This window comes from Coenobita brevimanus, chromosome 102 (genome assembly GCF_032717465.1).
Source record: "Coenobita brevimanus isolate Jiangsu-jjx chromosome 102, ASM3271746v2, whole genome shotgun sequence".
NCBI lineage: Eukaryota > Metazoa > Arthropoda > Malacostraca > Decapoda > Coenobitidae > Coenobita > Coenobita brevimanus.
In genome coordinates this window covers 1,259,398-1,275,871 of record NC_137055.1, presented here as the reverse complement: position 1 = coordinate 1,275,871, position 16,474 = coordinate 1,259,398, and the positions used below count along the sequence as shown (strand labels likewise).

Sequence of the window (16,474 nt, the reverse complement as noted above, 5' to 3'; positions counted from 1 at the left end):
GGTCTCTCCCCAGTCAGTGTCTTGCCTTAGCCTTCCTTGTCCTCTTTCCCTTTTCCTCTCGTTTATAAAGGCTCCAACCCGCTTGCATGCGTCGGCCTTGTTCACCTAATAGCGGCTCTCCATGCTGCTCGATCCCTGGCTGCCTCCCTATTCAGTTTCTTATCCCTGAGGCCCCGGATCTTCTCCAGTCTGCCTCACACATACACCCAGCGTTAATAATTCTCACTTTCTGCACCCACTTGTCATCCCCCATCTCCATGCTGCTCGATCTCTGGCAGCCTCCCTATTCAGTTTCTTATCCCTGAGGCCCCACTGTATGTCCTCATCCCAGATCTTCCTCAGTCTGCCTCACACATACCCCCAACTTAAATACTTCTCACTTTCTGCACCCACTTGTCATCCCCCATCCTCTCCACATGCCCAAACCTTCTCAGTCTACCCCTCCTATCTATCTATCTATTGCCAGATGCCTTAATCCCGTAAGGGGCGGCTACAAACAAATCGCCTCCATGTCGCCCTGTCCCCCGCCATTTCACTGCCGTGTTCCCAGCTCACACACCCCCTCTCTCATATACCTCTCCACTCCATCCCTCCATCTCATCCTTGGCCTTCCCCAGCCTCTCCCCCCCTCCACCTCACTCACACACACTCTCCTCGTCAGTCTCTCACTCTCCATCTCCTCCTCGGTTTCCTAATATTATGTACATCTTTGGAACTTCAAGCAGAAATAAAATCAATTAATAGTTCGTGTACTTCTAGCGTATAAGGGGAGAATGAAGGGAGCCATGGGAGAAAGAAATTCATGTAGTTAGTATGTCTTTGAGGTCGACTGCCCCAATGAAGTGTAATTAAGCGAATTATGGTGTGCTGGTGCAGGTGTGTGTGTGTGTGTGTGTGTGTGTGTGTGTGTGTGTGTGTGTGTGTGTGTGTGTGTGTGTGTGTGTGTGTGTGTGTGTGTGTGTGTGAGAGTGTCCATGTTTGAGCGTCAGATCTATAGGTACTTTTGTGTGTGTGTGTGTGTGTGTGTGTGTGTGTGTGTGTTCTGGTGGTGGCGGGTGAAGGTGTTTATGCAGGTGTGAACTTGTGACTTCAATAGGTGAATGGAATCTTGGCGCAGGTGTGTGTGTGTGTGTGTGTGTGTGTGTGTGTGTGTGTGTGTGTGTGTGTGTGTGTGTGTGTGTGTGTGTGTGTGTGTGTGTGTGTGTGTGTGTGTGTGTGTGTGTGTGCCTGCCTGTACATGGTGGGTGAGGGACAGGTGGGTAAGGGTGGAAAGCGCTTACATAAAAAGGTGACACGCAGGGCAGAAAGCAGCAGTAGTGACAGCCATGGTCTTCTCGTCCCAGCTCCTCCTTCTCCTGCTGGGGGTGTCCCTCTCCCACGCCCTTCCCACAAACACCTCCGAGCCCTTCACCAAACGTCAGTAGCCAGCCTTACTCTTGGGCATCATCATGAATTTTCCTCTACCCTTCTTGATATACTGAGTAGTCTATGTTCAGCCTCTCTCCTTCTCTCCGCCAGGCAGTTTTTCGTGTTGTGCGTGTACGGCTCAATCAGTGCCACCCTGCGTCACTTATTCATTTCCTTTTACCCCTGCCGCTCCTAAAAATGACTTGGTGTTAGAGAGGGTGTTTTGTCGAGAACGGAGAGCGAGGGGCTGACGAGGAGAGTGTATGTGAGTGAGGTGAAGTGGGGGAGAGGGATGGGGAGGCCAAGGATGAGATGGAGGGATGGAGTGGAGAGGTATATGAGAGAGGGGGGTGTGAGCTGGGAGCAGGGCAGTGAAATGGTGGGGGACAGGGCGACATGGAGGCGATTTGTTTATCGCCACCCCTTACGGGATCAAAGCATCTGGCAATAGATAGATAGATAGTTTTGTGGTATGTTAGAGGGTGTTGTGGGTCAGCCAAGTCTATCTTAACGAAATTCATATCCGCCTATTCCTTGCTTCACCCTAGCTACGACCTCCCGTCCTTTCAACAAGCACATCAGTTTTCCCATCCCTCACCACCTGATCTGACCTGCGTTTCTCTCCCTGCCATCAGACTTCTTCCTCTTGGATCGAACCCAGGTCTATTCAAACAGCAGATCATTAATTCTCTAACCCACTGAGCACTCCTAGCCTACGCCCTAATTGTTTCCTGTTAAATTCTTGGATCTAACTCGCGTCCTTTCAATCAGCAAATCACTCCTCTAACCACCTGGCCACCACCTGTCCCCATCTAAGGCTCTGTCCGTACAGCTTCTCTTACCACCTGGCCACCACCTGTCCCCATCTAAGGCTCTATCCGTACAGCTTATCTTACCACCTGGCCACCACCTGTCCCCATCTAAGGCTCTATCCATACAGCTTCTCTTACCACCTGGCCACCACCTGCCCTCACCTAAAGCTCTCTCCGGACAGCTGAGCCGCGGGTGACCTTCAATGACGCCTGCAAGTGTGGGCAGAAGAACGCTGGCAGGATCGTGGGCGGGGTGCAGACGGGCGTGAACGAGTGGCCGTGGCAGGCGGCGCTGATGTCTGGGACGCACCAGTTCTGTGGCGGCTCCCTCATCAATGATCGCTACGTCCTCACCGCCGCGCACTGTACCGCAGTTAGTAGTTCATGCCTTGCACAGTACACTCCTTTGTTATAGTTATTACTGCACTTATAACCCTCATTCTTTGCACAGCACATTCCTTATTGTTATTACTCCATCAATAACCCTGCCCAAGACTGGAGGGTAATCGTAGCCAGCCTGTCACACCAAAGTATCCCAATGTACTTTGAATTCGTGTTGCATAATAGTCCTGTTATTTGAGATACAGCAGTAACAGCGATTGCAAAAGATAATGATAATAGTGACCCCTCTGCCGAGACGAGTTATATTTCGGAATCTGGGACTCTTTAGAAAATGGGCAGTCTTCCTTACTACATCCTGGCAGTAATTTTTTTTATTATCATTATATTTTATTATTTTTTTATTCATTTGTTTTTCCTTCCTCTGTTCTGTTATATAAAAAAAAAATCTTGTTTATAATACGAAGGAGTACATGAGAAGAGCTTAGCATCTTTTTTTTTTTTTTTTCCCACAGTCAACAGGTCAACGTTTTCTTGTAGGTCATGTAAAGTCAATCTGTAAAAAATGATAAGGATGTTGTGCAAAAAGTTAAGCCCTTGAGGTGAAGTCAGGATTCCAGGGGCTTAAATGCTGTGTGACTGAATGTTTGGCCCATTTCATTCGGGGTGCTATTGGCAGTTCTCCCACCTTCGTACTTTCTCAGTCCTTGTTTTCTAGATTCCACCTCACCCCTACGTGGGAAAGAGGTCAGAATGATGATGATGATGATGAGGAGGAGGAGGAGGAGGAGGAGGGGTATGATGAAAAACACAGACGTAACACAACCCCAGTGAAGGTAGGATCACAATTAATCATAACGTCATTAACACCAGCCACAGTCACAGCCTCTCCCTCATTAATGTCACTGTTATAAGGTGTTCACAGGTAAAGGTAGGCGAGCAGCACTATGCACTAAAGTGAGGTTTCGTGTTTATCAAAGAGAGAAAAAACCACCACATCCTGCATTTATTTTTAGTGCTTGTCTTACTACACTATTCCAATCTTCATATATCGCATTCTCTGACCTCATATTGACCTGAGCTAAATAAACCACATGATCTCTTCTTTACCCCAGCCTCTCCGTACCTTAGCGAGCCTAGTGCAGCCAGAGGGCATGAATCTAAGCCTTCTCCTTCTCCCTAACTCATATGAAACTCCCATATACCTAGAGCAACGCCAAAAACCTAATCGGTATACCCAGAGAGTTGAGGATAGGCGCCATTCTTTTTATAACAATTTGGCGCCTTCAGAGTCCCCCCTAAACCTTCATCAGAAAAATAATACGACACGCCCCATGAGGGAACTGCGAAGGTACAATGTGTCCAAAAGGTTGTATCATCTATTATCTATTTTATCTATCATCTGTCTATTACCTATCGTTACCTATCTATCTGTTACTAATTATCTGTCTATCTATTATCTATCCATGTTACCAATTATCTGCCTATCTATTATCTATCTATCTGTTACCAATTATCTGCCTATCTATCATCTATCTGTTACCAATTACGTCTATTATCTATCTATCTGTTACCAATTATCTGTCTATCTATTATCTATCTGTTACCAATTATCTGCCTGTCTATTATATATCTGTTACCAATTATCTGCCTATCTATTATCTATCTATCTATCTGTTACCAATTATCTATCTATTATCTATCTATCCGTTACCAATTACCTGTCTATCTATTATCTATCTGTTACCAATTATCTGCCTATCTATTATCTATCTATTACCAACTATCTGTCTATCTTTTATCTATCTATCTGTTACCAATTATCTGCCTATCTATTATATATCTGTTACCAATTATCTGCCTATCTATTATATATCTGTTACCAATTATCTGCCTATCTATTATCTATCTATCTATCTGTTACCAATTATCTATCTATTATCTATCTATCCGTTACCAATTACCTGTCTATCTATTATCTATCTGTTACCAATTATCTGCCTATCTATTATCTATCTATTACCAACTATCTGTCTATCTTTTATCTATCTATCTGTTACCAATTATCTGCCTATCTATTATATATCTGTTACCAATTATCTGCCTATCTATTATATATCTGTTACCAATTATCTGCCTATCTATTATATATCTGTTACCAATTATCTGCCTATCTATTACCAATTATCTGTCTATCTATTATCTATCTATCTGTTACCAATTATCTGTCTATCTATTATCTATCTATCTGTTACCAATTATCTGTCTATCTATTATCTATCTATTACCAACTATCTGTCTATCTTTTATCTATCTATCTGTTACCAATTATCTGCCTATCTATTATATATCTGTTACCAATTATCTGCCTATCTATTACCAATTATCTGTCTATCTATTATCTATCTATCTGTTACCAATTATCTGTCTATCTATTATCTATCTATCTGTTACCAATTATCTGTCTATCTATTATCTATCTATCTGTTACCAATTATCTATCTATTTGTTATTTTATTATTCACTTTCTGGGTTTAGGCTGTGGCACCCTCATTCAGCATTACCCCTTGGATCTCTTACTGATCTGACCTACCCTGACCCCACCGCCAGGGCGAGACCCCCAGCAGTCTGACCGTCCGCCTGTCTGAGCACAATCTGGCCACCAGCGGGGAGACGACCTTGGTGACTCGCTCCGTGTCTCAGATCATCGACCACTCAGGCTACGACGACGAAACCTTAGAGAACGACATTTCCCTTCTCAAGCTCTCGTCCCCTGTAACGGTAGGTGAAGGAGCGGTGTGCGGAGGTGAAGAATGAGAAACTAACAAGGAGAGTGTACAGAGTGAGGTGAAGGAGCTGTGTGGTGCTGATGTGGATGTGACTGAAGTTGTTAGGAGAAATACTTGAGATGGTTTGGTGATGTGGAGAATGAGAAACTGACAAGGAGAGCGTACTGAATGAGGTGAAGGAGCTCTGTGGTGCTGACGTGGATGTGACTGAAGGCGTTAGGAGAAATACTTGAGATGGTTTGGTCATGTGGAGAGATGGGGAGTGAGAAACTGACAAGGAGAGTGTATCGAGTGAGGTGACGGAGCGGTGTGGTGCTGACGTGGATGTGACTGAAGGGGTTAGGAGAAATAAGATGGTTTGGTCATGTGGAGAGATGGAGAGTGAGAAACTGACAAGGAGAGTGTATTGCGTGAGGTGGAGGAAGGGATGGGGAAGGGGAAGACCGAGGATGAGCTGGAGAGATGGGCTTAAGAGATATGGGAGAGGGGGATATGAGTTGAAGGGAGGGCAGCCATACTGAGAGGATAGAGTGACATGCATATAGTCTGTTCACTTCAAGTAGGCGTAGCAAAAGATTAACACTAGTATACGGTGCAAGTCACGAAGAAGTGCTATGGCATGAGTGTAGAGCCTTAGTATGTCTTCTGCCATTGAGCTACGAGAAATCACCTGCAAAAGGACGAAAATTCATGTTTATCTATCCATCTATATCTATCTATCTCTCTACCGCCAGACGTCTTAATCCCGATATGAGGTGGCCACAAACAAATCGCCTCCACGTCGCCCTGCCCTTTGCTATTTGGCTGCCCTCCCTCTAACTCACACCTCTCTCTCATATATATCTCCACCCCATCCCTCCATCTTATTCTTGGTCTCCCTCTCCGCCTACTTAAAATATATGTCTTATAGGTGAGCTCCACTGTACTGCCGGTGTGCATGCCACCTGCCAGACCCACCTACGCGGGCAAGACAGCCACAGTGACGGGCTGGGGCACCACCAGCTCCGGCGGCACATCACCCAACACGCTGAGGGAGGTTGACATACCGGTGAGTCATACGTAACGCCTCTCCCTTACTGATTGGGTCTTGGTAACGCCTCTTCCTCACCGATTTATTCCGCAGGCGCTTCTATGAGGCCAGGGAGGCTTCGAAATGCCACTGCCTCATTGATTTATTTTGCACTTTACACTTCAGTGCCATTTTGTATGCTATCTATCTATCTATCTATAGCCAGACGCCTTAATCCCGTAAGGGATGGCCACAAACAAATCGCCTCCATGTCACCCTGTCCCCCGCCATTTCACTGCCCTGCTCCCGGCTCACACCTCCCTCTCTCATATACCTCTCCACTCCATCCCTCCATCTCATCCTCGGCCTCCCCCTCCCCCTCTCCCCCCTCACTTAGGATATTAACCACCAGAATCCAAAAAATAAATCGCCAAGGAAGAGGTGAGGGAGCGTTATCAGTGTAGGTACGAGCAGCTACGGGTTTACGAGCCTGATTTTTCAAGTTTGTAAAATGAGAAGCAGAACGAGAGACACGATTTTTGGTTGTGACTGTACATTATCCATCCATCTCTGTCTCCCTCAGCGCTCCCTAAAGCCTCTTCCTAAGCGATTTATTTTGGTGGTGACTCTACATTAGCATCTCACTCCTTTATAATCACAAAAATACCTCCCGTCAAAGTAGGGCGTTCAGATCTCATGGACAGCCAAATAACTAGTCCATTCGCCTTCCCTGCCTCTCTCACCGCTCCCTAACGCCTCTTCTTAAGCGATTTACTTTCGCATGTGGCTGGTAATCATTATCCTTCGTAAAACCTCATCCAGAGTTATTCCTTCCGTATATTTTTTCTTAACATCAGGTTACAATATGAGTTACCAGTGAAGGTTTAGTTGGTATACCACACAATAAATGATCGTGGGTGTTGCAGAAATAATGACTGCCTTAAAAATCGAGTCAACAATCCATAGTAGGTGACTAGGGGTGTTGCAGCAAAAACTAACAGCCTTTCAGATCCTCGTGCTGTCGATATGTACCGATCTAAGCTGTCTTGTTTCCCCGTCAGGTGCTGTCCAATTCCCAGTGTAGGGCGACAGGCTACGGTTCCTCTATTTACTCCACCATGCTGTGTGCCGGCAGGACTGGCAAGGACTCCTGCCAGGGGGACTCAGGCGGCCCTCTGGTGTTCAAGGATGGCGGTGGGAACTACGACCAGGTGTGTCAGATTTACCTTGATCTTGTAAACACTGGATTATGTGGTGTTGCTATGGGTACATGTTTCTTGTCGATGGATTATGTGGTATTATAGATATTTTGTGTGTGTGTGTGTGTGTGTGTGTGTGTGTGTGTGTGTGTGTGTGTGTGTGTGTGTGTGTGTGTGTGTGTGTGTGTGTGTGTGTGTGTGTGTGTGTGTGTGTGTGTCTTTGGCTGATGTGGTATTCTAGGTTTTTGTCTGTGGCTTATGTGGTATTATACATTTTTTTGTCTATGGCTTATGTGGTATTATAGATTTTTTGTTTATGGCTTATGGGGGATTATTGCAAACACAGATTTCTTGTCCATGATACTGACACAATGGCCTCAGGTGGCGGTGGTTCACTGTACGGTCGCATGCAAAAGTCCCGTTCCTCTTCCTTTCCATCGGTAGCCCGTAACATCATATTAACTTTGATAATTTAAAGTTACAATCAGCCAAAAGCTACACCTAATGAAATAGATTACAGTGAGTACATGATACTTTAACCAAAGTGATATGATGTTGTGGATTATTAAAGATCAGGATGAGGAACGGGAATTTTGCAGGGAACTGTACAATTTATTAAAGAGAGGAAAAACCACACCCCTCTCTCATATATCTCTCCACCCCATCCCTCCATCTCATGCTTGGTGTCCCTCTACTCCTTTCCTCCTCCACCTCACACACCCCTCTCTCATATGTCTCTCCACCCCATCCCTCCATCTCATCCTTGGTCTCCCTCTCCTCCTCTCCTCCTCCACCTCATACACCCCTCTCTCATATATCTCTCCACCCCATCCCTCCATCTCATCCTTGGTCTCCCTCTCCTCCTCCACCTCACACACCCCTCTCTCATATATCTCTCCACCCCATCCCTCCATCTCATCCTTGGTAGTACAGGGGATGGGGATGGTGTGCTGGGGGGGGGTGATATGTATTCGCGTATTCGTATACATCTCTACTGTTTGTCTGATTAATACAACCTGGATGATTCAATACAGTAGACGTCAGACATGAACTAATACCACATTCACCCTAACTGGGCCCAGATTTTCGTCCTGTTCAGCTTATCTCAGTATCTCAGTGGCAGAAGTGACAATACGAAGGCTCTACATCCTTTCCATAGCACTTATTCGTGACTAGCATCATATTCAAGAGTTAATCTATGGCTCTACATCCTTTCCATAGCACTTATTCGTGACTAACATCATCTTCTAGAGTTAAACTATGGCTCTACATCCTTTCCATAGCACTTATTCGTGACTAGCATCATCTTCTAGAGTTAAACTATGGCTCTACATCCTTTCCATAGCACTTATTCGTGACTACCATCATCTTCTAGAGTTAATCTATTGCTACAACTAAGCGCCCATGACGGAGAGAGGGCAATTATAGGCCAAGTTAAGGTGAAAAGAGTATAGCTTCACAGACTTCCTTCAGCACACCAATTCCTGTACTAGGTGGAAGTGGATGCGGGTGTACGTATGAAATTTTCTCTTGCTGTTTATCCTGTCTGAGAGTTTAGCATCGAATTCTTTACTGCTTAATGTATGTATCAAATATAGCGCTAGAAAATATGTATAACTGCCTTGTGTGAACAGGCATACACATACACCACATGCATTTACAACACACATGAACGTACAACACACACATATATATAACACACACGCACATACAACACACGTACATACCACACACATGCACATACAACACACGTACACACAACGCACGTACATACGACACACATATTACACACACGCACATAAAACACACACGCACATCCAACACAAGCACTAACAACACACATGCACATACAAATATACACATACAACACACATGCACATACAGCGCATGCACCTACAGCACGAGTACATATAACATACGCACATAACACACGCACATGCAACACAAGCACATACAACACACGCACACACAGCACACGCACATACAACACACTTCCACATGCAGCACATATCCACAATCAATTCACGCACATACAATACATGCACACTCAACACACGCACACACAACACACGCACACACAACACACGTACATACAACACACGCACATGCAACACTCACGCAGTACGTCACGTTACTTAACAACGACACAGCTAAGGCAACAACACAGCACCTGAGTTATACCATACGTGTGACCCTTCCACTGGACCTAACAGACCATCTCTATCCTGGGTCTTCTCAGTAAAGGCCAATTAAGTCCAAGAGTAAAGTGGAGGAAGTAATTTTCTGGGCTTAAAAGATGAAGGTGGTGAATCTCTTGCCTCGTCCCTCTTAACATTTCATCTATACAGCGTCTTTCATCCTGCATCATAGTCAGTTCATTTGCCACTCAGCCACACACATCCCTCTACACCTTCTCTGACACTTTAGTTGTACCCAGTTTCTCAGCATCCTCCTAGACACATCCTCAGCGTCCCTTCTCACTTTCTCAACAATCATGATGTCCTCTGGTTTTTTCCCGCCTGTTTACCGGAGGGTGTGGTGAGCAGGGGTGAGCCTTCTTCTTTTCCATCCTCTTCTCAGTCACGTCAGATAGGTCCATATAAGAAACGTTTGTCTCCCCAACAGATAACCTCAGTATGGACCAGTAGGCCTCCCATTATCTGTATTTTCTATGTATAAGCAGCAACCATCTTCCCATTTCTCTCTGAAGAAAATTTACAACTGGCGAAATACAGTGGAAACCCTATCTTGACTAGCGCGTGTCTCAGATGGATCGTTCTGTCGGCTACACATTTCGTCAAACTTTGGGAAGACACTAGCTTCTCTGCGTGCACTCCTCTTTATTCCTATGTACTCTTCGTTTTATTAATATGCTTGTTACTCCTTTACCGTCTCCAGATCGGCATCGTAAGCTGGGGTTACGGGTGTGGGGATAACGGCTACCCCGGCGTGTACACTCGCGTCAACAAGTACCTGAACTGGATCAAGACCAACACTGCTGATGGCGTGTACTGCCGCGGCATGAAGCTCTAGCCGTCACACACACTGCTGCCAGCCAACATCGAAAGAAAAAAAAATCTCTCTGCTCAATAATTAACATGAAAGAAAATCCCACTGCGCAGTAATTAACATCTGCCAGACTTAGTGCGAACTGTTAACATCATTCTACTCTGTCTTCAAACTTGTGCTCTTACCAGACTCTTACTGTGCATCAATTCACATCTACCAAACTGAATGCGCAACAGTTAACATCTACCAGACTTACTGTGCATCAATTAACATCTACCAAACTTAATGCGCAACAATTTAACATCTACCAAACTTAATGCGCTACTGTTATCATCCTGCACACTCTGCGCAACATTTAACATCTTCCTACTCAGTCTTCAAACAACATCCACCCATACCAGTTCGCGTTTACACAAGAGCCAACTGCTAACTAAACTTGATGAAGACTAAAACTGCTGATGAGATGTAAAGCAACAACACGAGTCTATAATCAGTTCACATTATCCCTTTGCAGAATAAACCACACAGCTTACTCCAGAAAACATTCCCCCCAAATTGTCGCCTTTCTAACAATGACGAATTATCTTTCTTTTTGTTACAACCCGATGATTTACATTTAACACAGAAGGGATCTCAATTACTGAAGGGATTAAAACTATATATAACCTGTCCAGTCAAGGAACGACCATCCAGCCGAAAAGAAATCGCTTGTTGGGCAAAGGAAATCGTTGAAATAATGAACTCATGGATGCTGTTGGCATCTTGATCTTGCAAAAATAAACACTTCGACTTTCAAACACAAAGCTTTTTATCTTGAATACTCCATCACACTTGTTTGTCACCCTGCAAAGCTTAGAAAGAGGTAGTACTTAAGGCTCTATAAATACAAAGCGACGCAAAGTACAAGCATTACAAAGCAACATTGGTGTACGGTGTCACAGTCAGAGACACATCGTTACAGCACTCTTATGTACTCCAGAACAGTTTTGAAATATCTGAGCAGTTTGAAAGATTAAAGTGTTACTGTAAAATAATGGGTTTAATTTTTTCAACCTGCCTATCCTCTACTTACACCCTTCACTGCGGTGGGTTCAGTTTTGTTATATATTCAGATTAACTTTTCAAATAATACAAATTGTGGCATTCAAAGGCTTTATAAATATTCCCTATACCTTTTCCATCTTAACTTGGCATAGATTTTATTTCTTGTGTAACTTGTTTCACATAGCTCCACGGAAGAAAAAAACGCTGCAACGGCTCTACATCCCATCCCTAGCACTTCTTCATGACTAGTATCGTACCCAAATGTTAATACATGGCTACAACTTAACGTTAAAAAAGAGAGATGTACATTTTAGGCCAGTTTAGAGTAAAAAGAGTATAGTACTACTTCGGCTACTGCTAGTACACATAGATATTGTTAATAGGCTAACCGTATAGGATTATGTTTACAGAGAAATCCCGATAGTTACAGAATAACGATGAATGGAGAACCAAAGAGATATGTGACGGTAGGACTGACACTGGACACTGGCACTGGTTTGGGATGAGGAAGGGTCGTGCCCACGGCTCCGTATTATCATTACAAAAAGTTCCCACACTTTCCTGCTGGCTGCGGCTGGGGTGTGGCTATGATTTATTAACCTGGGTGGCCAGGCCCCCTTATGGGGTGACTCGATGAGGATTTTCAGGAAAGTCCGGAGGTATTACTCCAAAAATAAGAGATGACCACTGGGGCGGCCAGGCATATTTTCAGGGTGGCCAGGGCCATCCTGGCCACTCCTGTGGTTATTCCACTGAGCTGTGGGGATGGAGGGTATCACGTAATAATATTTTAATGGTATCAGTAATATGAAGCACACAACAAATGAGTATAAAAACGCAGAAGACTCCCAGGGATATGAGACAACACAGAGGCCACCAAAGGTAGGGCAGCAAGGAGACCCGCCATTAAGTGACCAAGGCCGGGGCTTGCAGTCATGTTGGAGTCTTTATACACGAAACGAAACGAAACGACAGTACCAGCTTTTTACATCACACTGATAGTATGGGCAGTGGCGTCACCAGGGGTCATATTTTTGGGGGGGCTGTGGCCCTGGTGTAGGTAGAAGGGGGGGGGGCAGCGAAGCGAGCCTATGCAGCTGGGGGGTACGGGGGGGGCGCTGTAAGCCCCCCCCCGGGAATTTTTCGGAAATTGAGCAGTTTTAGGGGAATTTTTAAGGCCTAAAGATGAAGAAAAAGTAAAATAAGGTCTCACAGGCTATTAATAAGAAACTTATAGGACACATGAATATTGAGGGGCCTAATACTAGGTATCAGTAAACCTTAAGATATAATGTGTACAAGGTAACTGTATAAAGCTTTTTTGCAGATAAGTTTTTCTTAAACTGCTAGTATTATGTGGTATCATAACGGTTTCTTAGACTTACCATATTAAATTTGATAATTCAAAGAAGCTCAATGTATATAGATATAATTGCCAAGATCTTCTATTACCGGTACTGTGATAGGAAAACAAAGCCATTCACTTTCCCACTCTGTACATTTAGGACAATATATTTGCAACACTGAGAAATAGCCTAGGCCTAGCCAATCTAATAATAAATCAATTAAAAAAACCCTGGCCTAAGCTTCATAAAATGACTACTGAAAAAGTTTGATATAGAGCTACTTACATGTCTGAATGGGTTCAGCTTTGGGGTTATCCGGGGTTGCTTCTGGCACCTCATTCCCAATAACAGTCACTTCTTGGCACTCATCTGAGTCATCTTTGGAGGTGCGGGTGCGAAAGAATTTCCTAATGCCACCCTGTCCCTGAGGATTTTTAGATGACCTTTTCATCACTTGAGTGGCTGCTGGCTGATATCCGCAAATGTGTTATTGTAGAATAGCCTATAAAAGGGAAATTACATTCAGTTCTGACAGTCGAGTGTCGACTGAACCAAGTACTGCTGACTCTTTGTGTAGAGTACAGGCTAGATCTCATATCCGTAAAACCAAAATTGAACAGGTAAAGTGAGGTGGCTAGCAATATGCCGGAACGTAGTAACGTCTATGCAGCCACTGAAACCAATACATTCAAATAAAGCCGAAAACAACACAGTATCTAGCCACAGTTCACAGACACTTCTCAATGTAAACAAACATTCCGAGTTTCGATACTCTGAACATTCGAATTTGTGAAAATTGCATAGATCAGATATTTTAGACTGCATAATCCAATTTTAAAGCTCCGTGATTAATATATACCATATTATATATTGTAAATATATAATAAGTTTGATAAATTTAATACAATCTTGCATTCTTTGTGCAATAAATATATTTCAAAGAAAACCAAGCTTGGAAAAAGAATATGGGAAACTAATATATTATAACTATTATGTTTTGAGTCATAGGTTTAGGTAAATTGTGAGTAACTAATCACATTATATAGCTATAAATAATATTGTATTAAACTAATATGGATGCACGAATAAAAGTGGATTGGCGGTAGGGGGTTGGGGGAAAGCTAGGTGGGTCAATGCCGAGCTGCAAGCATACTATGTAAGCTGGTGATTTTTTATTATTATTATTTTGGGAGGCTGCAATTTTTGGGGGGCTGAGTCCTTGATTTGGGGGGCTAAGCCCCCCCCCTAGCCCCCCCCTGGTGACGCCACTGAGTATGGATGATTTTACCCTTGATACTCTACCATGACCCAAATACTATCTCACCATGTTGAATGCAGAGTTTTAACAAGAGGTTAATTTAAGGTTATGATGCTAGTCACGAAGAAGTGCTGTGGATATGATGTAGAGTCACAGTACTGTCGTCTTCTGTCACTGAGCTAAGTGGAATAATCTGCAAAACGACAAAAATATAGGTCAGGTTAGAGTACAAACAGTGCAGCAGTGCCATGAAGCAGCCAAAATGAGTACAAACAGTGTAGCAGTGCCATGAAGCAGCCAAAATGAGTACAAACAGTGCAGCAGTGCCATGAAGCAGCCAAAATGAGTACAAACAGTGCAGCAATGCCATGAAGCAGCCAAAATGAGTACAAACAGTGCAGCAATGCCATGAAGCAGCCAAAATGAGTACAAACAGTGTAGCAATGCCCTGAAGCAGCCAAAATGAGTACAAACAGTGCAGCAACGCCATGAAGCAGCCAAAATGAGTACAAACAGTGCAGCAATGCCACGAAGCAGCCAAATTGCACTCACTCGTCTCACCACTAACAATAAGGTACAATATACTACTCACCCTCTTCCTTTACTCTGTTCACTGTACCTAGACAACGTGCCGTCTCTCCATTTTGAATGCTGAGCTGTTACAAGAGACTAAACACTAGCATATGTAGTAGTCATGATGACATGGAATAGAAAAGATGCAATGGCAATAATTATTTTCTGCAGGAAGATCATGAGGAAGGAGTGCAAAACCTCCCCTCGTCTAGATCCTGTAAAAACGTACCTAGGTTGCGAGAGGGAAGCGATAGTAATTATGGTTGAAAATCTTACTCCTTACACCGGACAGGGACGCCTTCACGTGGTGGGACTGATGCAGCCAGCCAGCCCCACTGACAGGTTATACAAATGTCCATGAACTCCCTCCCTGTTCCCCGAAAGATGGATGGTGGACTGCGGGAGAGGGGCGACTTCACCCTCCAGTCCATTGGGTTCACGTTTCAGGTGAAGCTGGGGCTACTACTACTACTAGTACTACTACTACTACTACTACTACTACTACCACTACTACTACTACTACTACTACTACTACTACTACTACTACTACTACTACTACCACTACTACTACTACTACTACTACTACCACTACTTGATTGATTGACTACTACTACTACTACTACCACTACTACTAATACTACTACTACTACTACTACTACCACTACTACTACTACTACTACCACTACTACTACAACTACAACCACTACTACTACTACTACTACTACCACTACTACTACTACTACTACTACCACCACCACTACTACTACTACTACTTATGTCTTTTGAGAATTTTTGAGTTTCTGATTTTAGATATTTTAATGGAAAATGTAAATTTGAGTTTTAGGCAGTTTGGCTTTACAAGTGTGTCCCCCACAGCTGCATGTTATTTATTGAAGGGGGTAAGGGCGTCATACACATCTAAGAGCTGCCCTTTATCTCTTTTTGCAGATCTACGCAAAGCCCTTGATGAAACTGACCATATGATCTATCTATTTGTCTATCTATTTATCTATAGCCCGACGCCCTAAGCCCGCAAAGGGTGGCCGCAGACAAAACGCCTCCAAGTCGCTCTGTCACCCACCATTTGACTGCCCTCCCCCAAGCTCACTCCCCCCCCTCCCTCATATACTCTCAACTCTATCCCTCCACCTCATCCTCGGTCTTCCCCTCCCTCTCCCTCCTTCAACTTCACCTACATACACCCTCTTAGTCAGTCTTTCATTCTCCATTCTCTCCACATGTCCAAACCACCTCAGTGTATTTCTCCTAATTCTCAACCATATGATGCTTGGAAATAACCTACTGTACTCTAATGTTCCAGTAGATATAACCTTAATTATAATGCATTATATTAGTAATTAGATGGCAAATATTACCTGGCGGGGCAGCAGAGGTAAGTTCTGCTATATAGATCAAGGTGTGAGACAAGGTGGGATTCTTTCACCATTTTTATTTATATTTCACATCAATGACATTATCAATAATATCTCACTATGCAATGAAGGCTGTCTATCTATCTATCTATTGCCAGACGCCCTAATCCCATAAGAGGTGGCCACAAACAAATCGCCTTAATGAAGGATGTACTCTTGGTATATTTAAGCTTAACATATTGGCGTATGCAGGTGATGTAGTACTTCTTGCTGGGTCAGTGGCAGATATGGAGACTTGTATGCCACTCTGTGTTCC

The 16,474-nt window shown here is 43.8% G+C and overlaps 1 protein-coding gene across 1 annotated transcript; it reads left to right on the top strand.

Moving 5' to 3' along the window:
• Positions 1-1,314: 1,314 nt before the first annotated feature.
• LOC145415372 (trypsin-1-like) lies at positions 1,315-10,612 on the top strand. The gene is made up of 6 exons (XM_080284656.1): positions 1,315-1,416; positions 2,402-2,592; positions 5,169-5,339; positions 6,258-6,395; positions 7,418-7,567; positions 10,454-10,612. Exons 1-6 carry the CDS (start codon positions 1,326-1,328, stop codon positions 10,586-10,588), a joined length of 876 nt encoding a protein of 291 aa, XP_080140782.1. The 5' UTR covers positions 1,315-1,325; the 3' UTR covers positions 10,589-10,612.
• The last annotated feature ends 5,862 nt before the right edge of the window (positions 10,613-16,474 follow it).

Excerpts from the sequence above, each read along its gene's own strand:
- LOC145415372 (XM_080284656.1), top strand. The coding sequence starts at position 1,326 with ATGGTCTTCTCGTCCCAGCTCCTCCTTCTCCTGCTGGGGGTGTCCCTC. Across the intron at positions 1,417-2,401 it reads CTCCGAGCCCTTCACCAAAC|CTGAGCCGCGGGTGACCTTC; the intron begins GTCAGTAGCCAG and ends CTCTCCGGACAG. Across the intron at positions 7,568-10,453 it reads GCGGTGGGAACTACGACCAG|ATCGGCATCGTAAGCTGGGG; the intron begins GTGTGTCAGATT and ends TACCGTCTCCAG.